General features: G+C 38.1%; 1 protein-coding gene across 4 annotated transcripts in view; it reads left to right on the top strand.

The window, feature by feature from the left end:
- The window catches only part of CEP120 (centrosomal protein 120), a 79,338-nt gene that overhangs the window by 52,420 nt on the left and 2,454 nt on the right, over window positions 1–24,464 (top strand). For 2 of the 4 annotated variants that reach the window (XM_060636262.2, XM_060636263.2), the window contains exons 19-21: window positions 1,095–1,193; window positions 16,121–16,266; window positions 20,030–21,869. In XM_060636262.2, the coding sequence (XP_060492245.1) occupies window positions 1,095–1,193; window positions 16,121–16,266; window positions 20,030–20,264 (480 nt within the window). In that variant the 3' untranslated portion in view covers window positions 20,265–21,869. The other 2 variants (XM_060636264.3, XM_060636265.3) reach the window with 2 other exon arrangements.

Here is a 24,464-nt window from a genome sequence, read left to right on the forward strand (position 1 = left end):
AATTCAAGCACCAGGGATTTATAAAGCAGAAAAGACCGTGACTCCATGAGTTCATATATTACTGCAGAGAATATTCTGGTCTTTTGTGAAGGGAATTTGGCAATCTGCTTTTCCTTTCCTTTTATTTTCATACACGTTTTCTGAAGTTTGAAGTTTGGGACTGTGCCTTTGGTTTGATGTTCCTGCAAAACATGAAGAGTTGTGTGTATGGGAAAAACTAGACTTGACATAAAAAACTTAGACCAGTTTAGAGTCACAGTATTGTGCTGTAATTCAGGCAGATTATTACATTATCACTTAAATAGTAAAACTGTCTGTTGGCTTCATGAATTTGTTTGGTACTTGGTTTGAAACACTGAGAACGTACATTCCAGAACATCGCCAAGTTGGCTTCGGTTCATGCACAACAGATTGCCTGCTGCAAGTATAAATAACCATTTTTTTAATGGAATCACTTTCATGTTTTTCTTTATATGTTTGAGGAAAAATAGAAAATCAAAGTTAGTGTTATGAGGAGCATTATTTTTCCTACTCTCAGGTTTATTTTAACATTCTTAAAATATTTTCCCCTTTGTCCTCTTTCTCAGTAAACTGCTTTCTGATAAAAGATCTCCCTGCTCTCAGCACTCTCCGAGTTTTGCGGCAATAGAGTTCTAAGAGTATCTCTACTAGCTCTCGGGGTTGTAAGACCAAGTTCCATCTCATGATAGGCCCCCAGAAGGAAGAACTAGGTTTCTGAGATGTCGAGTGCCAGCTAAATTGGAATGCTAACAGTAAGGACTGCTTTTTGTAAAAAATGAATGTTTTGCACTCTATACACGTTTTAATACATTTATAGTAACTGTCTGGAGGTTAAGACTGATTCCGTTCCTTTCAGTATAGGCTGTTAGGCAGTAAAAATACGACTATATTTTAAACAAGAAAATGTTCATGTGCCATAATATTTATAGTAAATTATATAACAGTTTTAGATGATGTCGTATGTTACACTGTATAAACTCTTTTCTTAAGCCAGACTCTTTGTATATATTATCTTTCAGTGATTGTACACAGTGGTATAGTGTTTCACTTGATACGATTTTAATCACTGTTAGGTTGAACTTGAAAGGAAGTTGGAATCTGCAACTAAGTCTAAACTACATTACAAGCAGCAGTGGGGACGAGCTTTGAAAGAACTTGCCAGACTTAAACAGGTATGTAGTTTATAGCTGATGATGGATTCTTCTTTTTATGTCTTTTTCCCCTTGATTCTTTAAAAGTATGCGTATTTGGCAATAGCTATTACGTTCATATGTGGACATTTGGATCTGCAGGGCTATTTTTGAGATTATTAAAAGATTGTTTTCTTAATAAAAAAATTAATTCTTAGGTCCTTTTTTTTTTTTTTTTTTTCAAATTGGCAACTGTTGTCCTCCCCAGAAGAAATTAGGAATGATTTCTTTCACTTTCACTTATAAAACGGCCATTTTTTTTGTCTTAATTTCTTTCCATTGAAAGTAACTTTCAGAAAAGAAATTTCAGAATAACTGAAAAAATTTAACATGTCCTCCAGCTGAACAGCTGATTTCAAATGTTAGTCCTAGAAGACTAGTCATTTACTCAGTTAAGAAAAGGAATCACAGACAATTTTTGCACAATTTTACAAGAATTTAAAAGTGATAGTGGTTTCCTGAATTCTTCTTAGACTTCTTTTTTCTTCTTCTTCCTACTACTAAATAACAAATGCCATAAGCCTCAGGAGAAATTAATCTTATTTTGGAGTGAAGTTTGCTCAAATGATTAAGATCAATTAAATGTGAGCAAGGTTTTTCTTTAGAATCGAATCTACTTGACCTAACCCTTCAAACTTTTGCCTTTCTTTAATGATCAGTTTATTCGTAGTGAAATTTGGCACATAGGGTCTTTCATAATTGTATTTTTTTCCTCTGTCTCCATGACCAGCAAATGCTATTAAACATCTCTGTGGTATTGTACTAAACACCTACTGCTCTCAAAGAGAGGTATGTACAAGACCTCAGGAGAATAAACAATACAGTTTGCCTTAATGTAGCTCGTCGAAGAGTTGAGATTGTAAGCATAACAGAATATTACACGAAGTGAAAGTATTTTATAAATGTTCACAGGATCAAGGACAGATGCGTGCACTGAGGGCCTCCTGTATTCACAGTACTGCGATAGATTTATTGGTGTATGTAAAACTTAAGTCTTTCCCTCAGAGAGCTTGCAATTTATTAAGAGGGAAGAAAATTATAAATGTAACATTTATATTTAAGAGTGAGAGCTGTGACAAGAACCATCCTGAGGAGGCAGGACGGGAAAGTACATCTATTTAATAGCACTTAAGTAGGACGCTGTGGAAGAGGAGTATTTGAGATAGTATACCTCTGGTGAGCTGGTTGTGATTTAAGAAAGCAGAGAGGGAAATGCTATAAATGTAACCAACAAAATGAATATAGCAAACATGCAGGAAGGTGGAAAGCAGAGACTCTACTTGGACAAGAGAGGAGGGTCAATTTTAGAGGTAATTTCAGGTAACCAGGACTGGAACTTAAGTGGGAACGTGACACACAGATTCCTGGGGAAAAAAAACCCAAAACATGGTTTTGGTAGATTGGTATAGCCCCGTTTTTACCTGATTGTAATGCAAAGTAGAAAGTTGAAGATGATGCCAGAGGCTCAAGCCTCAGTGTCTGCAAAGCGAGTTTTCCAGTATGGAAATAACGGTAGTAATACAAGGAGGAGAAAGGACTTGCGAATGTGGACATCTTGACTTTTGCCAAAAGAAATTCAGCAAGCATTCAGAAATATGCAGCTGGTATTGGGAGGATGATTGGGCTCCTTGCAGATGTGAGAATTTAAGCTGTGGTAGATAAAACTGAGCATTCTTAGGTTTGCAGAGGAGGCCTGACAGCTGATGATGGAACCAACGGGCAGAGAGCAAGAGGGCGGTCATGATTTCAGGCCCCTCACACCTTGTCATTTCATCCTAACCAAGATCGCAGTAGAGCTGGTAACTGAATTTCGATTTTCTAGATGAAAGAAACGGAGACTTAGGGAAGTTAAGGAAGGTGCACCAGATCGCACAGGTCACGAGTGAGAGAGCAAGGATTAGAGCCACTGGACTGGGGTCCCGGCTGTTTCCCCTTTATGCTGGTATCAGGTTATTCCATGGAAGCCAAATAATGAAAGAATTTCGAGGAGAAGAAAGTGAGCCCTGGAAGGTTTTAGGGATTTCTGACACAGTATCCAGGCACAAGTCATGGTTTGGCACATCCCAGCAAGGAAAATGGCATCAGTGACTGTTAGACCAGCTCTCATAATGAGAATTGAAGTGACCTCGAGCGAGAAGAAGCTCCAGTCAGGATGCCAAAGTACGGAGAGGAGATGGGGAAGAAGTAGAAAATGGTGCCTGCCATTAAAGAAGTTACACAGTGAAGGCTCAGAGACTAAGGGAATGAATCATGGGGCATTACCAGAACCAGTAATGAAAAGGTGGAAAAGTGTGAGCGTTGAGGAGGGCATTTCCTTTGGAGAGAGGAGTAATCGTTAATGACTGAAATGTCTCCTTCCTGTCACGTGCATCCCCGTACCCTTTTGTTACCTTCTGAATCTTCCCATTTCATCCATTCTTTTACATTTACCCCCTTGCCTAAAAAGCATGGGCAGATAATTTTGCTGTTTGTTCCTAGTAGGAGAGGCTATCACGAAAGTCAGATGCTTCCCCGTGAGTTACTTTATGTATTAAGAAAACGGCGTTAAATTTAGAATTCAACTCTAAACTATTTCTTCAAGAAAAGAGCCTCCTTCTTTGAGTGCAGTAATCTTCCTCGAGACTAATTCTGTTCCTTATCCCACTAACTTTCTGCTTTGGAAACAACACTGTAAACAACCTTTAGGTCACTAGGAATCACTGATGTTCCACAGACGACATTGGAGGTTTGGTACTTGAAGAGCAAATATAAGCCTTTGCCATGACCATCCCAAATTGTGCTCTGCCACTAACTGTTCTTATAGGGTTAAAATTAATAGCTTCATCAAATAGGCACAATTCATATGTGTGAAAGTACCATATTTTTCTAGAACTTTTTATTAAAAACACATTTATTGTGTTTGAATATAAAATTGGAATCCTCTATCTGCTTTTGTTCAGAGGATTGTTTGTGCAACTTCTTGTTTAAATTGGATTAGTACCATGTTAATTTTACATTGCCTCTGGTGAATAGCCACGGGGCTATAATCTCTGCCAGTAATTTGTCACAGCAAAATCCTCTGGAGGGCCATACAAAACATTTGTGTAGTACGGATTAGATGGGGAAAGCCATATCTTAGATTGTTAATAAATGTTAATGACAAAACCCAGCTGGTAAAGCTTGGAAATAAGATCTAATGCTGGGTGCCTATTGCCAAAAGAATGTTTAAACAGATTTCCATTACTCAAAGGTGACCCAGTACAGTCAATTTGTGAATTAAAAAAAAAAAAACAAAAAACAAACATACTCTTCTAATGATTTAGGGAAAAAAAAAAATCGTCTAATTCCCAACCTTAAAAGTCTGTGTTTCCAAGCTGTAAATTTGTTGTTGTTCTTTGCTAACTTGGGGAGGTAACAGCTGTAAAAAAAAAAAAAAAACAACAAAAAAAAAACCAAACAAATAAACATAAATGGGTCCTAAGTTAGAAAACAAGGAATGATACCCAGACATTCTGGATTTGATATCTTTGGTACAATGTGTAGCACAGATCTGAAAGAATTCTGATGGTGAGACATCTAAGGGGAAATTTAGTTGTTTCCGCCCCACCCCCAGTCTCCATGAAGATACACTACAGAAATATTTTTAAACCAAAGGTTTCATTGTTTGACAAATACTCAAGATTGTCACTTTAATTTTTTTTTTCTAAAAAAATGTTTAAAAATATTTCTCATCACCTTAGAAAACAATTGTGTAGGTTGAATAAAAGCTACTCCTTTTGGAAAATAAATCATTAAGAGGTATGAATTTGTTCGTGTAGAAAATTTAACGTTTTCATTATGTGAGATAAATTGAAACTAGGTCCGCTTGTTCCCAAGACAGGAAACAGAACTAAGATTTTGGGTAGGATGTGGGTCCCTTACCATATTTGTGCACAGTAGATCTGTTTAAAACTAAGCTCTGATATATTTAGTTAAAACAACACAGGCTTCATTGGCTGACATCAGCACTATCTTGTCCAGTCTCCTGCTTATCCACTCAGGGTAATTAATTTGATTAATTTATAAGTAATTTAGCCAAGGATGGGATGTAAATCTTTGTTTAAGAAAACAGTTGGAGGTCCAAGTCTTGGTTAAAAACTGTGTCTTGAAACCATCCAGGCCCTCCTACTGACTTGTCAGCTCTGGGTTATTTTCAGAAAACTTGACTTGAGTTCCTTAGTTTAGTTGTAAGTTTTTCCCACAGACTTACATGGTATGTGTGAGCGGGAGAGTAAGTAGTGGCCACTTTTTAGCCGCTGTTTAGTCTAGTGTATGCATGTTTACATCTCCTCTCTGGATTTATAGGCAGCTCAGGCAAAATAAAGATTATACTCACTTGATTGAGGAGTCTTTAACCCAGAGCACCTGGCAGCAGAGAGGATTTCTTTCTGTAACCTCTAATTTTTGTGTGTGCATGTGTGATCAGTATTAATGCCATATATGTGATGAAAAATTCAAGGCGTTTCAAGGCTTGTCTTCTGTGTTTTAGAACTAGGATGTTTCAAGTCTTATAAAATTACAATTTTACAAAGTAACCTAACCTAACATAATTGGCTTTTATTATTTTTTTCTGCTTGTAATTATGCTTGCTTATTGTAAACAAAGACAAACTTTGCAGCACTGCATAACACAGAAAATAAAAATCACCAGCCAGAGGTAACAACTGGGTCTGTTTTTGCCGAGCTTTCTTTTCCTTTCTTTTTTAATAGTTGCTTTTTAAAAGAAATAGACCATAACAGTCCAAAGAGGGAAAGAAAAAGAAGATGGTTATGCACCCTACCCGCCCCCCCCCCACCCCCACTTCTATTTTAAGAACCAGAGCACATTATCAGTGTTCTGGAAGCCTTCTGTGCCTTTGCTCAACTGCATCCTCTCCAGAGGTAACTACTTGCCTAAATTTGGTATTTATTCTCCCTTTGCTTTTCTTTACGTTTGTGTGGTTTTAAACTTTATGTAGATGGACTCATTGCCTTTGAATCATTCTCTTGTCTGCCTTGTATGACTCAAAATTGGTTTTAAGATTTAGCTATGTTGAGGCAAGTAGCTATAGTTCATTTTTATTGCTTTATAAAACAAACAGATGAACATAGCACATTTTACCCAGTCCTTTTTCAATGGCTTTTTCCTTTAACTTAGAACAAGACAACACTGAAAAGTTTTGAATTTGTCCGAGTTTCTCTAGTATTTATATCAAAAAGTAGAGTTTCTGGTAATAAGGGTCGCTGCTTTCTAACACTTTGCTAAATAGGGCAAAATTACTTTCCCAAGTGCTTGTATGACTCTTGAGTTCCCAAGAGTGGTGTGTAACTGTTATTCTTCATATGATGTCCAACACTTGGCTATTATCACATGTGTTAATTTTTTCCAGTTTGGTGGGTTTGAAATAGTGTCACTTTGTGGCTTCGGTTTTCCTATCCCTGATGACTTACTTGGAGCAGCTTTTCTTTTGCATATCAACCACTTGTCTTTCTTCACTAAGCAATGCCTGTTAATGCCCTTTGCTCAATAGAAGTCAACAGGTAATCCAGATTTTAGAGTCACCAGATGCCAAGTTTGAAATAACTGCTATTACTGTGTTCTAGAACAAAGGTGATATGATGGGGAAATGGAATAAAGAATTAGAATATTTTGAATAATGTAGAAATTGTGGAACTGAGAAATATTTTAAGTGATATGTAAGAATGTAAAAGATGAGTTAACAGCAGATTGGATGCAGCAGAACCAAGGATGTGTGAAGTCAGGTCAGTAAAAAGCATCTAAGCTGAAACAGAGGGGGAAAAAGGATGGAAAAAATAGCAAACAACATGAGTGACCCCTGAGATAGAGGATATGAGATTGACCACCATTTGTAACTACAGACCCTGTCTTCGTCTCTTTGGGCTCCCATAACAAAATATCACAGAAATTGGTTTCTCACACTTCTGGAGGCTGGAAGGCCAAGATCAGGGTCTAGGCACAGTCACCAGTTCATAAAAGGCCACCTTTTTGTCAAGTCCTCGTGGAAGAGGAGTCAGGGAGCTCTGCTGGGCCTCTTTTACAGGGGCAGCAGTCCCATTTAGGAGGGCTTACCTTCATGACCTAATCACCTCCCAAAGGCCCCATCCCCTAACAGTTCAAAATGGGGATTAGGTTTCATAACACACATTTCCCTAGCTATCTAAAAGTAGAGCGTTCCTGTGAAACCTCTCTTAAGCAGAAATGATGCAAAGTAAAGAGCATCCCCAGCTTACCCACAGTTGGCCTTAGACCACTTTGCTCTTACAGAAGACCTACATTTGCATGGTAATGGTTTTCAGAATAGCCAAAATCCTCTTTGGATTTATTTAGCAAAAATCGATACTAATGTAGCTTTTTCTAACTGTCAAACGGCTTACTTCCAACTTTCAGAAAACAGGGAAACCTATATGTATTGGGGGAGACAAACATGAAGCCTCTAGCAACCCCTCAGAAAAAGAATGGGAGAGAAAGCAGGATTTGAAGAGATACTACATGAGAATCTCTAAAAGTGAAAAAGATAGCAATTCATAGATTCAAGAGTGTTTATGAACTCTAGGAATAAATACCAAGTAAACCATACCTAGGTTCATGGTAGCGGAGTTGCCAAAAAGCAAAGAAACCCTTAGGAAGATGGGGCTAGAGGGAGACATAGCTTTCATAGGAGCAGCAATAAGACTGACAGATGACTTTCCAGCCGCAGGATAACATCCTTAAAGTATTGCAAGAACAGAACTGCCAACTTAAGGTTCTCTTCCCAATGAAAATGTTCTTCATAAATGACAGTGACAGAAGGAAGACTTTTCAGAGTGACAAAAACTAGGAGACTTTGTCATGGCAAACCTAAAGTAAGAGAAAATAATTTAAGGTGTTCTTCAGAAGGAAAATGATCCCAAATGAAAACAGGAGAATAAACAGCAATGGAAATAAATGTCTGACTAAAATATAAATACGGATTGTAGAAAGCAACACTCAAAATATTTGTTGGTTTTAAAATATAGATAGAATTAAATTTCTTGACAAAAACAGAAGAACAAGAGTAGAAGAGACGGATAGAGTTAAAATGCTTAAAATATGTTCCATTATTTGAAGTTGTCAAAGGACTGATTTGTGTTATTATTTGTAAATGAAGAGTAAAAATGAATGAGAAGCTGATAGAGCAGGGGAAATGGAATGACAAAGGATTAGACTAACCTAAAAAAAAAAAAAAAAAAAAGAATAACCCCAAAGAGATAGAACAAGTACAAAATACCAACATGTAAAGATTGCAATCCAATATATCACCAATGACTTGAAATATAAATGGACTAAATACTGTCATTAGAGACCAGTATTGCATGAAAAACTAAACAACAGTACACCACTCATAAGGGATATAGCTTAAATGTAAGGATATACAATGGATAAATTTAAAAGAGGGAGAAGTATGTATTATGTTAAGACTCATCACAGGAAAGCCTATCTAGCAAGACTTCTATCAGGCAAAGCAGATTTGGGGGCAAGAGCCATTACCGTAGATAGAATGCTCATGATCGTAAAAGGGTCAGTTCACCTGGAAGATGACAGCAATTCCACACGTGTGTGCACCTGACAACAGCCACAAATTTAGGTAAAGCAAAAATCTATAGAACTAAATGAAAAATAGAAAAATGCATAATAATGGTAGATTTTTACCACAACTCTCCTGGGAACTGATAGAGCAAACAAGAGAATTGGTAAATATTTAGAACGTTTAGACAACACAACCCTTGGTATACAGAATATTTTAGCAGAAAAGTCCAAAATATGCGTTTTCTAGTATACATGGAATATTTAGCCAAATTGCTCATGTGCTAGGTCAAACCATTCTCAATTTCAGAAGATTGTAATTTAGAATATGTTCTGTCCAGAGTGAGATTAAGCTAGAAATTAATGAAAAGATAATGAATATCCTCAAATGATTGAAAATTAAGTAGTATGCTTCTAATTACCCATAGCTAAACTGGAGACAAGTGAATTTAGAAAATATTTTGAACCAAAAAATAATGAAAATATAGCTTATCAAGACATGAGATACTTTTTTTTTTCTTTGAGAGAGAGCACACAAGAGCAGGGGAGAGGGGCAGAGGGAGAGGGAGAGGGAGAGAGAGAGAGAGAGAGAGATGGAATCCTAACCATTGTCCCTGCTCAGCATGGAGCCTGACGCAGGGCTCTGTCCCATGACCTTGGGATCATGACCTGAGCTGAAATCAAGAGTCAGATGCTCAGAGAGGGGTCAAGATAGTGAAAGAGCATGGAGGTTTTTTTGTGTCTCCCATCCCTGAAATGCAGCCAGATCTGCACTAAACCATCTTGCACATCGAGAAAACTGATTTGAGAATTAACACAACAATCTGCACAACCTGAACCACAGAATGCACCAGGTACACGGCACAGAGAAGTGAACTGGGGGAGAGAGAAGCTGTGGAAGGCAGGGAGCTGTTTTTGCTTGTGGAGAGAGGACAGAGGCAGGGGGAGAATATGGGAAAGAACCCCCCCTCCCTCCAGAAAGCAGCTGAAAAGAAGGTAGAAGAGGAAGACAGGAAATAATAAAGATTAGAGAGGAAATCAGTGCTCTCGTAACCAAAAAAAAAGAAGAGAAACAAAACAAAACAAATCAGTAGAACAGATCAATGAAACCAGGAGCTGGTTCTTTGGAAAAATTAAGAAAACTGATAAACCAAAGCCAGTTTGATCAAAAAGAAAAAGGAAAGGGCCCAAATAAATAAAATCAAGAAAAAAAGAGGAGAGGTCATAACCAACACAGCAGAAACACAAACAATAATAAGAGAATATTATGAGCAATTATATGCCAATAAAATGGGCAATCTGGAAGTAATGGACAAATTCCTAGAAACAGATAAACTACCAAAACTGAAACAGGAAGAAATAGAAAATTTGAACAGACCCATAACCGGTAAAGAAATCGAATTAGTAATCAAAAATCTCCCAAAAAACAAGAATTCAGGGCCAAATAGCTTTCCAGGGGAATTCTACCAAACATTTAAGGAAGAGTTAACACCTACCCATTCTCTTGAAGCTGTTCCAAAAAACAGAATTGGAAGGAAAACTTCTAGACTCATTCTACGAAGCCAGCATTACCTTGGTTCCAAAACCAAAGACTCCACTAAAAAGGAGAACTACAATTCTGATGAACGTGGATGCAAAAATCCTCAACAAGATACTAGCCAACTAGATCCAACAATAAATTTTAAAAAATTATCCACCATGACCAAGTGGGATTTATACCTGGGATGTAGGGTTGGTTCGAAATCTGCAAAGCAATCAATGTGATGCATCAATAAAAGAAAGGACAGGAACCACATGATCCTCTCAACGGATGCAGAGAAAGCACTTGACAAAATACAACATAATAAAAAACTCTTGGTAAAAACCCTCAAGAAAGTAGGGATAGAAGGGTCATATCTCAAGATTATAAAAGCCATATATGAAAGGCCATTAATACCATCCTCAATGGGGATAAACAGAGTCTTCCCCCTCAAGTTAGACCTAACCTAGGAAGAGGAATGTCCACTTTTACCACTGTTATTCAACATAGTATTGGAAGTCTTAGCCTCAACAATCAGCACAAAGGAATAAGAGGCATCCAAATCAGCCAGGAGGACGTCAAACTTTCACTTGTCGCAGATGACATATTACTCTAAATGGAAAACCCAAAAGATTCTACCAAAAACTAGTAGAACTGATCCATGAATTCAGCAAAGTCGCAGGATATCAAATCAGTGCCCAGAAATCGACTACATTCCTATACACCAACGATGAAGCAGCAAAAAGAAAAATTAAGGAATCAATCCCATTTACAATTGCACCAAAAACCATAAAATACCTAGGAATAAATCTAACCAAAGAGGTGAAACATCTATACACTGAAAACTGTAGAAAGCTTATGAAAGAAATTGAAGATGACACACACAAAAAGGAAAAATACTCCATGCTTCTGCATAGGAAAAACAAACATTGTTAAAATGTTGATACTCCCCAATCCACATATTCAATGCAATTCCTATCAAAATAACACCGGCATTCTTCACAGAGCTAGAACAATCCTAAAATTTGTATAGAACCAGAAAAGATTCTGAGCAGTCAAAGCAATCTTGAAAAAGAAAACCAAAACCGGAGGCAATCTCAATCCCGGACTTCAAGCTGTATTACAAAGCTGTAATTGTTAAGACAGTATGGTACTGGCACAAAAACCAGACACTAGGATAAATGGAACAGAATAGAGAACCCAGAAATGGACCCACAAAAGTATGGCAAACTAATCTGTGACAAAACCGTAAAGAATATCCAATAGAATAAAGACAGTCTCTTTCTTACACCACACACAAAAATAAACTCAAAATGGATGAAAGACCTAAATGTAAGACAGGAAGCCATCAAAATCATAGAGGAGAAAGCAGGCAAAAACCTCTTTGACCTCAGCCTGGGCCACAGCATAGTCTTACTCAACATGTCTTTGGAGGCAAGGGAAACAAAAGCAAAAATGAACTATTGGGACTTCATCAAAATTAAAGGCTTTCTGCACAGCAAAGGAAACAATCAGCAAACTGAAAGCCAACTGACAGAATGGGAGAAGATACTTGCAAACGACCTGCCTGATAAAGGGTTAATATCCAAGACCTATAAAGAACACATCAAACTCAACACCCAAAAAAGCAATCCAGTGAAGAAATGGGCAAAAGACATGAATAGACACTTCTCCAAAGAAGACATCCAGATGGTTAGCAGACATATGAAAAAACGCTCAACATCACTCATCATCAGGAAAATACAAATCCAAACCACAATGAGATACCACCTTACACCTGTCAAAATGGCTAACATTGACAACTCAGGCAACAACAGATGTTGGCGAGGATGCAGAGAAAGAGGATCTGTTTTGCACTGTTGGTGGGAATGCAAACTGGTGCAGCCACTCTGGAAAACAGTATGGAGGTTCCTCAAAAAATTAAAAATAGAACTACCCTACAACCCAGCAATTGCACTACTAGGTATTTATCCAAGGGATACAGGTATGCTGTTTTGAAGGGAAACAAGCACCCCAATGTTTATTGCAACACTATCAACAATAGCCAAAGTATGGAAAGAGCCCAAATGTCCATCGATGGATGAATGGATAAAGAAGATGTGGTATATACACATACAATGGAGTATTACTCGGCAATCAAAAAGAATGAAATCTTGCCATTTGCAATTACGTGGATGGAACTGAGGGTATTATGCTAAGTGAAATTAGAGAAAGACAAATATCATATGAATTCACTCATATTACTTTAAGACAAAGAACAGATGAACATAAAGGAAGGGAAGCAAAAATAATATAAAAACAGGAAGGGGGACAAAACATAAACTCTTAAATATGGAGAACAAAATAGAGGGTTGCTAGAGGGGTTGGGGGATGGGCTAAATGGGTAAGGGGCATTAAGGAATCTACTCCGGAAATCATCGTTGCACTATATGCTAACTACCTTAGATGTAAATTAAAAAATTAATTAATTAAAGAAAAGAGTCAGATGCTCAGCCAGTTGAGCCATCTAGGTGCCCCCTCAAGACATGAGATTTAATTCAAGCTGTGCTTAGTGGAAAATTTCATAACCTTGAGTGCACTTAAAAAATAAGCAAAAAAAATATTTTTTTTTTCAAAACATCCCTTTCAAATAGTAAAAGAACAAGAAATTAAGGCAATTAGAAGGAAGGGATAAGTAAAAATTAATGAAATAGGGAGGAAATGTGCATATAACACAGTCAACAAAGCAAAAAGTTCTTTGAAAAGACCTCCTCCATGGAGTGTTCAAGGACAAAAAGAGAATATCAAGAAAAAAAAAAGGGGGACACAGGAATTCTGATCCCACAGTCATTTAAAAAGAGGAGAATGGTATTAAAATTTTTTTGTGAACTTTAGATACAGAACTTACAAAACTGACACAAGAAGAAACAAAATATTCATTGGATAGCTGTTAGGGAAATTGAGTCTGTAATGAAAAACTTTCACACAAACGCTCTAGACCCAGATGGCTTCACATGTGAATTTCAGTAAAAGTTTTAGAACTAATGCTAAACTTAAACTGTTTCAGAAAGAAGGAAGACAGAACATTTTTTAAAAACGAGACTAGTATAATCTGGATCTCCAAACCTGACAAAGATATTATAAGAACAAAATCAATTGGACATCCAGTCTCAGGAACATTGATTAACAGTGTATAAGCATCTGAACTGAGTTTATTTATTAAATAAAGGTAAAGTTGGTTGGTTAACACCTTCAGAAAATAAACGAGTAAAACATTAAAAGGGTGTATCAGTTGGAAAGGAGAAGATAAAACTATTATTTGTAGATGATACTATTATATTTAGAAAACCAAAAAGTATCTACAGGTGACAGACTAGAGCTAATAAGTGAGTTTAGCAAGTTTGCTGAAATGAACTCAGTACATAATTACCAATTTTAATTACACTAGGGCCAATTAGAAAATGAGAATTTAAAAACTGCCATTTACTATAACATCTAAAATCAAGAAATACCTACAAGCATATTCTAAGACTGTTCTTACCCTTCATCTGTAGAGAAGTAGAAAATATTAAATGAAATTAAGACCTAAATAATTGGAGAGGTAAACTGTTCACTGATTGAAGAATCAGTATTGTAAACATAATGCTTTTGGCCAAAGTGATGTGTACATTAAGCACACTCGTAAGCAGATCCCAGGAGACTTTCTTTATTCCAGCTTTAGCAACAGAGATTTATATAAAAATGTCAGAGTCCCGAATAGCTAAGAGAATTCTGAAGGACAGCCAGAGGTGGAAGACTTAATACTATCACTTATCAAGAGTTATTATTTTCAAAGTTACAGCATCAAAGCAATATAACTGAATGCAAAGGCAGAGAAATAGATCAGGTGAGAGATTCCATAAACAAACCCATACATATATTACATACATGGACAGAGGTGGTATATCAGTGTTGTTACTGCCAAACCATGGGAGATGGAACTTTTTTTTAGTAAATGTTGCCACATCAGTTGAAGTTCTATATGGGGGTGGGGGTGGGGGGAGAAAATAAACTTGATCTCACACATCCTCAAAACCAGTACATGAATTACATATACATGTACATGAATTAGTGATCTGAATGAACCTTCAGGATGGTATAAGAGAGCATCTTCATAAAGAGTCTCTTCAAGATTGAGGCAGGCAAAAATTTACTTAAGTTGGACAAAGAAGGCACCAGCCAAAAAAGATGAGACCAGATGTGGACTCTGTCAAAATTAAGTCAAAAACACCACTAAAAGGAATGAAAAGGCAAGAAAAAATAAAACTAGTGGAAAATATTTGCAATATTTAAATAATTGACAGAAGACTTACTCAGTATATATAAGGAACTATGAATATATCAATAAGGGAAAATGCATAGCCAAGTAGAGCAATGTGCCAAATGGCTGAACAGGAAATTCACAAAAAGAAAGAACGCCGTTACAAATATTATACCATGTTCAACCTCATTAGTCTTTGAAAAAAAATGCAAAATGAAATCACAGTGAGATACCACCATGTAACCTATCAGAATGATTTAAATAAAAAAAGAAATTACCAAGTGCCAATAAGAATATGGAGCCCTGGAAAACTCACAGGCAAGTACAAATTAGTTCCAACTACTTTGAAAGCTATTTGACACAATACTTAGTAATACTGAAATTTTCGTATCCTTCTGGTTGAATCCTATACCCAGTAGAAAGGCATACATAATGTTCACATCAGTTTTATAGAACGAAATTACAAAGCAACCCAAATGTCCCTTGACGGTGGAATGAATAGACTGTGTAATAGTATATAGGAATGGCAGACATCAGCTATACCAAATACAAATGAATCTGCAAACCATTTTAACTCAAGATAGCCAAACATAAATATATACAATTCCATGTACATGAAGTTCAAAGCAATCAAAAGTAATTTGTGGTGTTAGAAGTTAGGGTAGTAATTACCTTGAGGAAAGGATGAGTGGTTAATGGCTGGGCAGAAGCCACAGAGGCATTTCTGGGGTTCTCTTAAATTTCTGTTTCTCAATCTGCACGGAGGAGTTTGCTTTGCAAAATTTTACCACAATGTCCACTCGTCATTTGGCAGTTTATTGTTATTCAGAAAAAGTTTATGTTAAAAAAAGACATACCTGTTGATACAGTTCTCCCCTTTGGTGGTTCTGACCCCAAAGAAAAGGACCTGTCCCTCAAAACATATGTAGAAAGGACCATGAACCATCTCTGTTAGATGATAGGGTGTTTTACTGAAGCAGTGCTTATGATATCAGAAGTGCCTGTTCCTGAGAGAGTGGTTAAGTAAACCATGGGATATCCATTCTGTGGAAGGTTAGACATTCATTCTAAAGAAATTTTATATCCTAGCTGCAGAGATTTTTGTGTGATCTTGGAGAAGAGTAGAAAGGCATATTATTTATTACCTGAGCTTGAAGGAGAATTAGTGACCAGTGCAGAGACACTTAGTTCAATTTTTCAGGGTACATCTTTGTATAATTAAACTATTTCTTAGATGCTTTTACCACTGCTCCCTGGGGCACGTCATTATGTTGACAGCAGACTCTTTCTTTCCTTCATCTTCTGTTATCTTATGGTGGTTATCTAACCTCAATTCACTGATTGGGCCATGAATGATTATGGCTTATAACAAGAAGACGAGTGAGAGCTTTCAAGAGAGCCTGGGCCTTCCCAGATAGTAGGTGACTCATACAGTTGGAGAGCATGGCTATATCATGGGTATCATCTAACAGGATTATGAACACAAGTCACAGTCCTATGAGATACATTTATTCCTAACATAAGAGCATTGGCTTGTTTTTTTCTTTCGAGCGGGAACAAGAAAGTCAAATGGCTCGTCTTAAAAAACAGCAAGAAGAATTGGAACAGATGAGACTACGTTACCTGGCTGCTGAGGAAAAAGATACAGTCAAGACGGAGAGACAAGAATTGTTGGATATAAGGAATGAATTAAACAGGTATAATAACCAAAAAATTCCCTTTTTTTCCAGACACCAATGCAAGTTCCAGTAGGAGAACCTTTAATTGGCTATTGGTCCAAGGAAAGTACAATGTCAGAGCTTTAAGAAAAATGTAGTGGACTAGCAAAATAGAAAATCTACACTAAGGACCATTATGCTATTTTTTGCCATAAATGTAGGTGTATGTAGCTTTTTTGTTCCTATTCATAGCGTTAATCCTTTAAATTTTATTTTTGTATGACTGCTGTAGGATTCTCGCTGCTATTTCAAGGTAATTGATTACACTGAATTTTTAATAACATAAAAGTAAGACACTTCAAATCTAGTTGTATTATTAATATAAATAATAAAATTGCCCTTACTTATTGAGCCCTTACTATAGGCCAGGAGCTTTTATAAATGCTTTCTTGGCTAATTTTTTTTTTTTTTTTTAATCTTGAAAGCAGCTTTGTGAGGAAGATATCATCCCCATTTACAGACGAGGAACCTGCTGATTAGAGATTTAAGTACCCTTTCCAAGGTCACATAGCTAGTAAATCATGGAGCCAGGAGGGTTCACATGTGATTCTGTGGCTGTGTTTTTAATTACTGTTCACCACTGGACTTCTCTGGAATGTCCTGTTCATCTGAGTTACGATTTCAGCAGTATTGCATGTCAGAAAAGCCATCATTAGAAAGCATCATAAGAACAAATTACGGACTTTGGGGGAAGACTTTTTAAGTTAGTTGATCAAGATACTAGTATTTTCATTTCAGCACAGCAAACCGTCTTAGCTTGGGCTGCTATCTGTACACTGGGTGGCTTCAACAACAGAAATTTCTTTCTCACAGTGCTAGAGGCTCAAAGTTCCAGATCAGGGGACGAGCATGTTGAGTTTGTGGTGAGGACTCTCTGGCTTGTACATAGCTGCTTCACACTGTGTCCTCCCACTGTCTCTAGCGTCTTTTCTCCTATGAGCAGGAATCCCAGCATGAGATCCCCACCCTTATGCTCTCATCTAAACCTACTCACCTCCCGAAGACCCTTTCTCCAGATACCATCACATTAAGGATGAGAGCTTCAGCATATTAACTTTGAGGGACACAAAATTCGGTCCACAGCACATACATTTGACAGATGCAGTCACTCTATTAGGTGGGTTCAGAGCTGAATTAAACAACTACACTTAGAATATTTATACATAAATATCAGTTGGAAAAGGTTAAGGTCTGTAGTGCCATGCTGCAGGCTCCATTTTCAGATTTTCGTTTTTAATCACATATTTGGTGGCCACTGTATTGTAAACGTGGAAGATGTTACAAATTAGTGAGTAACATGATCCTTGCCTTCCAGCAATTTGCTGCCATACGCATCTAGTGCATGTTTTGGTTCTAGGCCACTCTATATTAAGCCTCGGCTACTTACTAAGCACGATTCTGTTGGCTGAAGATAGCCATTTGGTATCAAATTTGTAGGTCATGCAAAATTAAATCTTATTAATAAGATATTAAGATTATTAATCTCAAGAAATTAGGATTTAGATAGAACTTAAACCAATAAGTAGATTAGAAACAAAAGCAGAGTCCTTATAAGAAAAACCTCTTAAGTGATGGGCAGGACATAATAAAATGGTTGATGTGAGGAAGCCGGGGAGGATTTGAGTGGCCACTAGTAACTGTGTGACTTGGCTGTCAAAGTGCCACTGCAGTTAGGGACATGGATAGATGTGTTCAGTTACTCAGCACTGGTAAAACCACACCTGGGGTGTTCTTACCCACGTGCAACACGTTTTCAAGTCAGTCACCTACCTTGAGGGCTTCCGATGGAATGTGACCAAAAAGGTGGTTAGGAGAGTGAGGGATATTGAACTTGAGAACTCTAGGGCAGAGTATTAGACAGCTGTCTTCAAGTAGCTGGAGGGCTACTGAGCTAAAGAGAAGTCGGTGCCCTTCCTGAGCAGAATCATAGCCAGCTGTTGGAAAGGAGAAGCCTGGACACTAAGTTCTTTGTAAGAAAGAACTCTAACAGAGCAGTTGTACAAAGCAGTAGGTTCCTAGTGATAGAAACATGCAGGTGGAGGCCAGACACGTGTTTGTCAGGGATGTAGAGTGTCCTTTGACAACTTTATGGACTTTTTCAGCTATAAGGTTCTAAAGATCTACTGTGAGCCTGATGGGTGATTTGCGTTTTAGTCAAGATGCAGTAGGGATAATCTATCACTTGTATAAAAATTCCATTTATCTTTCATGCATAAACAGATGAACATGAAAATGGTTGGAGTTTCTAATACATAGTTTGATGTCATATGTCATTAGTTTGCACAGAGGACCCCTTTCTCCAAGAGAACTACAAAAATCACAACAGGGGCGGCATCCATACGAATTGCTCTAATTTGTACCATTTTTCCATTAACCATTTGATTTCCACCCCTGTCCCAAACCACAGTGCTTTCACTACTTAGGCTTCTTCTCTCACAACAGATGGAGATGTTTGGTATCCTTCTGGGACTGTAGACTTCAGTTTCCTGTTCGTTTGTGGGGAATCTTGTTCATACACTTGGAACACACCAAAGTGTATGCTGTCAAGAGTCCTGCACCCTTTCTCGGGGCTCAGTCCTCCTTGTCTGTGAGACCAGGACTCTCCTCACTGCATCTCCCCAACTCTGTGTCAATTCACAAGTGGATTTGGTTCTCATTGGCATGGTTACTCTAAAGACCATGCAGAAGCCGGGGCTCAGACTTAACTGCTTCATCCTTCTTATTTATAACAACAAAATTTAGGAGTAGTTGCAAATGAAAACATTTTTATAGCTACTTGCTAGAGGAATATGAGGTTCTCTCTTAATGGTATATTCTCAGTTAAAACAAAACCTATGCCTTGTCCAAACTTGGTATCACTATCATGTAGTAAGTATACTAAGTATATGACATTTACAAGGCAGTGTGGTTAACAGTATTCCATCGGAAGTACCCAGATTCCAGTCTGATACCTGCTCCATTCTCTGTCTCCTGGATGAGGCATCACAAACATAATGTGAAGACTTGGCAAACAGAGTCTTCAAATGTACATGCCCTCTGAACCAGGCATTCACATCCATACAGTTTCACTTTCTACAAAAATGCTCAGTGACCTCAGCTCCATAATGGAAAGTTTTCTTCACGATTCACTGTAGTATCCCCAAAGCCTAGTACTGTTTGGTACATTTGTGGAATGAATGGAGAAGGAAATTCTGTTCAAAACAACAGAGGTTTAACCACAACCTAAATATCAGCAATAAAGGATGATTAAGTAACGGTACATGCAAATGATGGAGTGTTGGGGAAGCCCTGTAGAAGCACCCTTAGAGATGTAAGAAAACTTTTGTTATATTAGGAAGTGAAAAAAAATCATAGACAGCCTTGCCTGTATACTATCGTCAATGTTTTAGAAAAATATTTAAAATACACGTGACTTTTTCATAGAAAATTATTACTTGGATGGGTTATCTAAAGGAAGATCATAATGATTTCATTTTCTTTTTTTGCACATTTCCAGAACATCTACAGTTCTTATGTATTTCATTATTAGAAAAACAAGTATTGTTTTCAAAACTGTCTTTGAAGAGTATGCTTACTCTGGCTAGCCAAGTCGAATGCTGGTTTTTGTCGTCTTCCTGAAAATCCTACTACAGACATAATTTACCATTAAGTCATTTTTTAAAACAGGGTTGTTAACAAAAAAATCAGAACCCAACATGGTATTTGCTGCCTGCTAGAGTGGTATTGGTTCTTGACTTCTCAGGTTAAGGCAACAAGAACAAAAACAGTACCAGGATTCCAGAGAGATTGCAAGTGGAAAAATGGACAGCCCACGTGGCAACCCATTGGAAGAAGGTTTGGATGATTATTTGACTCGACTCATAGAAGAAAGGGATACTTTGATGCGGACGGGTGTGTATAATCACGAGGATCGAATAATAAGCGAACTAGACCGACAGATCAGAGAGGTTTTGGCAAAACACAATGCCAGTAATTAATAACATTTGGAAAATCTTTACAGAGACTCCAGGCTTAAATTTTAATTTCATTGTCAAACTCTTAAGAGAAAATGGATGTTTTAAAAACCTATTTTCAATTTTTTACAAGGAGAATTTTGTATGTTATTGTACAGTATTTATTTGATTTTATTTTCCTTATGCTACCTCTCCCACCCTGGTTTTATTTGTCATTGCATTTTATACACTCACTTTAAATGACTTTTCATTATTTCCCATAATTTATGATTTCATGGCTAACTTTCAGAACAGCTTTTCGTGAGATTTGTTCTTAGAGAAACGACTACGGTAGTTTCCAGTTACCTAATTTTTCATGTCGAGCCAAAAGAGTCTATGTTGCACTTTAAAAAAGCCGTGTCCTGTTCATTTGAATATAGAGATCTCTCCAATTTTATTTAACTCATGTTAGATGGCCTGTGTTTTTAACTTGTAACTATTTGCCAAGGACAGGTTTGAAAACAGAAAACAGGATCGATGCAGAGAAGCCATAACACACACTGAATGACAAAAACAGTCATTTGTGTAAATAAAGTTCATACAGAGCAAACTTGTTTCAGCAAGTATTGAATTTCCAAATTTTCCGTGTGCTATTATCTTGCAGGAAGATGACAGTACTAGCTTTAAAAGGTCTTCTCTGCCCATCTCCTGCTCAAGATTGTGTTGTTTTCTTTTCTTGAAAAGAGGGATTTTTTTATCTTCCAGTAACACTGATGCTCATTGTTAACCCAAACCCTCTAATGTAACAGACAAACAGACACAAAGGCCCGTGCTGAGAAAGGAGGAGTGAAAAACGGCTATTTTTTACTCCCCCTAATCTTAATCAGTCTTTTTAAAGTACACGAGATGAAATCATTGGATTTATGTAGTGCCCTGTCTATAGAAGCTTCTGAGAATTCCTATACAACGTCTTCTTCATGGCCAACATCTGTCCTCAGAGCAACACTTTCTACCTCCTTTTACAGGGTGCCCAAAAGGCTGGTTAGCAGATTCACAGATTATGTGAGTCTTAAAATACATGCTGTTTAAAATTTCCTGATTCCCAAATACAATAAATTTAAGTGTACTTCAGGAAATAGGTAACATTTACCGAGAACTTCCATAAAAGCAGAACAGGCTGTTGGGAAACATGAAAATAATTTTCCCTTGTTTTCAGGGAGGTGTATTTTTTGGAAAAGCAAAGCCCCAACACACATTATAGGTTTCATTTTGTTTCCTTAATAACAAAGTATTCATCTTCTAAAAACAACCCAGCAGTAAAAAACAGAGAAAGAAATTTCTGAATGAGAGAATATGGACTAGGTGAATCACAGCAGGAATCGGAAATATTAATTATGGTTAAACCTTTCTCTCTTTAACTCATGTCCACGAACGGAACAGGAGTGTTGTTATTTCGGAAGGTCTCTGGTAAAATATTGTGACTGTGCCTTCACCTGCTTTGTGTGCTGTGTGTGACTGTTTTCAGACACTAGAGGGGGCCTCAGATTTAAAGAAACAAAAGGACTTTTCTCATCTGGTGTGTGGTTCACTTCGCCTTCTGTAAAGCCATCCTCTGGCTCTGTCACTTAACAAATAAAAGTCATAATCCGATGTCTCTTGGAGATCCCGAGCAGTCTGTTACTGTTGTTCCGCCACAGGGTCGGCAAGCACTCGGTACTCCCCGTTGAGTCACTTTGTGTTTTTGGTTTTTAAATGCTTACATCGCGGATGCTTTTCTGTCTCTTAAAATTGGGAACATCTGAAACTGTAAAACCTTTTCTGGAGTCCTTGAGCGACAGCCATTTCATATGTAAGTGTCCGTGAATGTGTTAACACCGGTCGCCTTACTGAGTTAGCATCAGTGTCGGGACTGGGAGTGTAACCACAGTAGATAAATATGTGGGGATTGGCGAACACGTTTCTCATTACTGCGCCCAGTGGCAGCCCTTCCATCCAATATTTTAGGGTGAAATAAAATTGACCTTTAGGTGTCCGTGGTCCCTCTACATGGAGAGAGTCTAGTTTCCCCGTCTGAGGCCGGCCTATCATGCACGGGAAGGGTGGGTCACATCTCCCAGGTCCATGCGGTGCCCCATCCGTGTAAGCGTGTAGAATTCCCTTCCCAGTGTAGCCCAGTCATTTCTGTGTAGACCTCAGTTCCTGATGTGCCGGCAGATGTGGAAGTCTGAGTAGGATCGAAGGATGTATCAAGGCACTGCACAGACAGCTTGAGAAGACAACAGTCTCCTGTGACCACATGACTTTTCTGGCCCACTTACTACTGTGTCCAGCAACTGCCCGGCCTGAATCTCATCTCTCAGTTTCCACAACACATTGCCTGTTCTGGTCTGAAAAGGGGTCCGCTGGTAGCTCTGTGTGGAATTTTAAAATTTGGCCTCTTGCTATCACTTTGTCCAGCTTGACTGAATAGCTAACTTGATTGTTTTTTTTTTTTTTTTTTTTGCTGGTATAATTCACAACCATAAAATCACTGTGGTTTTTATTTTAGAGAGTGCACATGAGCAGGGGAGAGGGCGAGAGAGAGAGAGAGAGGGCGAGAGAGAGAGAGAGGGCGAGAGAGAGAGAGAGAGAGAGAGAGAGAGAGAATGAATCTCAAACAGGCTCCACATTCCGCCCAGAGCCGGATGTAGGGCTCAGTCCCTGACCCTGGGATCATGCCTTGAGCCGAAATCAAGAGGCCATCCCTCAACCGACTGAGCCAGCCAGGCACCCCTGAAATTCACCAGTGTATAAAGTATACAATTCGGTGATTATTATATTCACACAGTTGTGCAACGATCACTAATTCTAAAACATTTCATTATCCTCACAAGAAACCCCATATGCATGAGCAAGTTCTTTGCCATTCTCCCCTCTGCCCAGTTCCTGGCAGCCGCTACTGTACCTTCTGTCACTGTGGAGTTGACTCTTGGGGACATTTCATATATCAAGTCCCAAAGTTGGTATTTAAAAAAAAAAATTTTTTTTTTAATGTTTGTTTATTTTCGAGAGAGACACAGAGTGTGAGTGGAGGAGGGGCAGAGAGAATCTGAAGCGGGTTCCAGGCTCTGAGCTGTCAGCACAGAGCCCGAGGTAGAGCCCTAACTCATGAACCACGAGATGGTGACCTGAGCCGAAGTTGGACGCTTAACTGACTGAGCCACCCAGGTGCCCCCCCAAAGTTGGTATTTAAAACTGGATATACTGGAAAACCCGAGGAATTTTTTATAGTCAGCTCCTATGGTATACAACATTTTATCAGATGTTGTATTAAATAATAGGCAGAAGGCCAAAATAAGGGTGTAACATTTGTCAGTCAATGAAGACAGCTCAACTCTTACTATCAGTCACCTACCAAAGCAGTCATGAGTAATAATAGTGAAAGGTGAGGGGCTCCTGGGTGGCTCAGTCGGTTACGCATCTGACTCCTGATTTCGGTTCAGATCAGGTTCTCAGTTCCTGAGATGGAGCCCCATGTCAGGCTCTGTGCTGACACTGCAGAGCCTGCTTGGGATTCTCTCTGCCCGTTTCCCACTCGCATGCATGTGCTGTCTCTCGCTCCCAAAATAAATAAACTTAAAAACATCTTTATAAAAAATGTTTAAAAACCGTAAAGTTTGCCTCCGATCTGTCTACCCAGTGTTGTTATGCTGAACGTTTTCTACACCTGAGTTGCCCATCAAGCCATCCTTGAAGATCCCATCTTCTCATTCTCTGATCACGTGCACTGTTAGATGTCTGTTGCACCTTTCTTAACAAAATCCGGAGTGAAAATTAATGAAATTAATGACTGTGTTTCCATTTTGCCTTCCAAAGGTAAACTGGAGGATCCTTGAAACTTGTATTACGTTCAGGTTTTATAAAATTAATGTCTTGTCTTAAAACAACAACAACAACAGAAAACCAGACAAAACAACACTGGCGTCTCATTTTGCAGATAGCCCAGACCACGGACGTAACAAATTGGAGAGAGAACTTTTCACAGCGGATTTCTAGCTGCCTAAATTAGGCTTAGTAGTCTTATTACTGGTTGGGCTTACCAACTGATGAAGTAATTTGTGTGAGAGTGCTGAATAAAGTCTGGTTGAATAATTTTTCTTATGGCAGAATGTACAAATTGAAGTCCATCTTTGATACTTGTGTTTTGGCAACTGTACCATTGGCATTGGAGCCCAGACTTTCCAGCCTTCCCTTTACTGCTCCCTG

This window comes from Panthera onca, chromosome A1, assembly GCF_046562875.1.
Source record: "Panthera onca isolate mPanOnc1 chromosome A1, mPanOnc1 haplotype 2, whole genome shotgun sequence".
NCBI lineage: Eukaryota > Metazoa > Chordata > Mammalia > Carnivora > Felidae > Panthera > Panthera onca.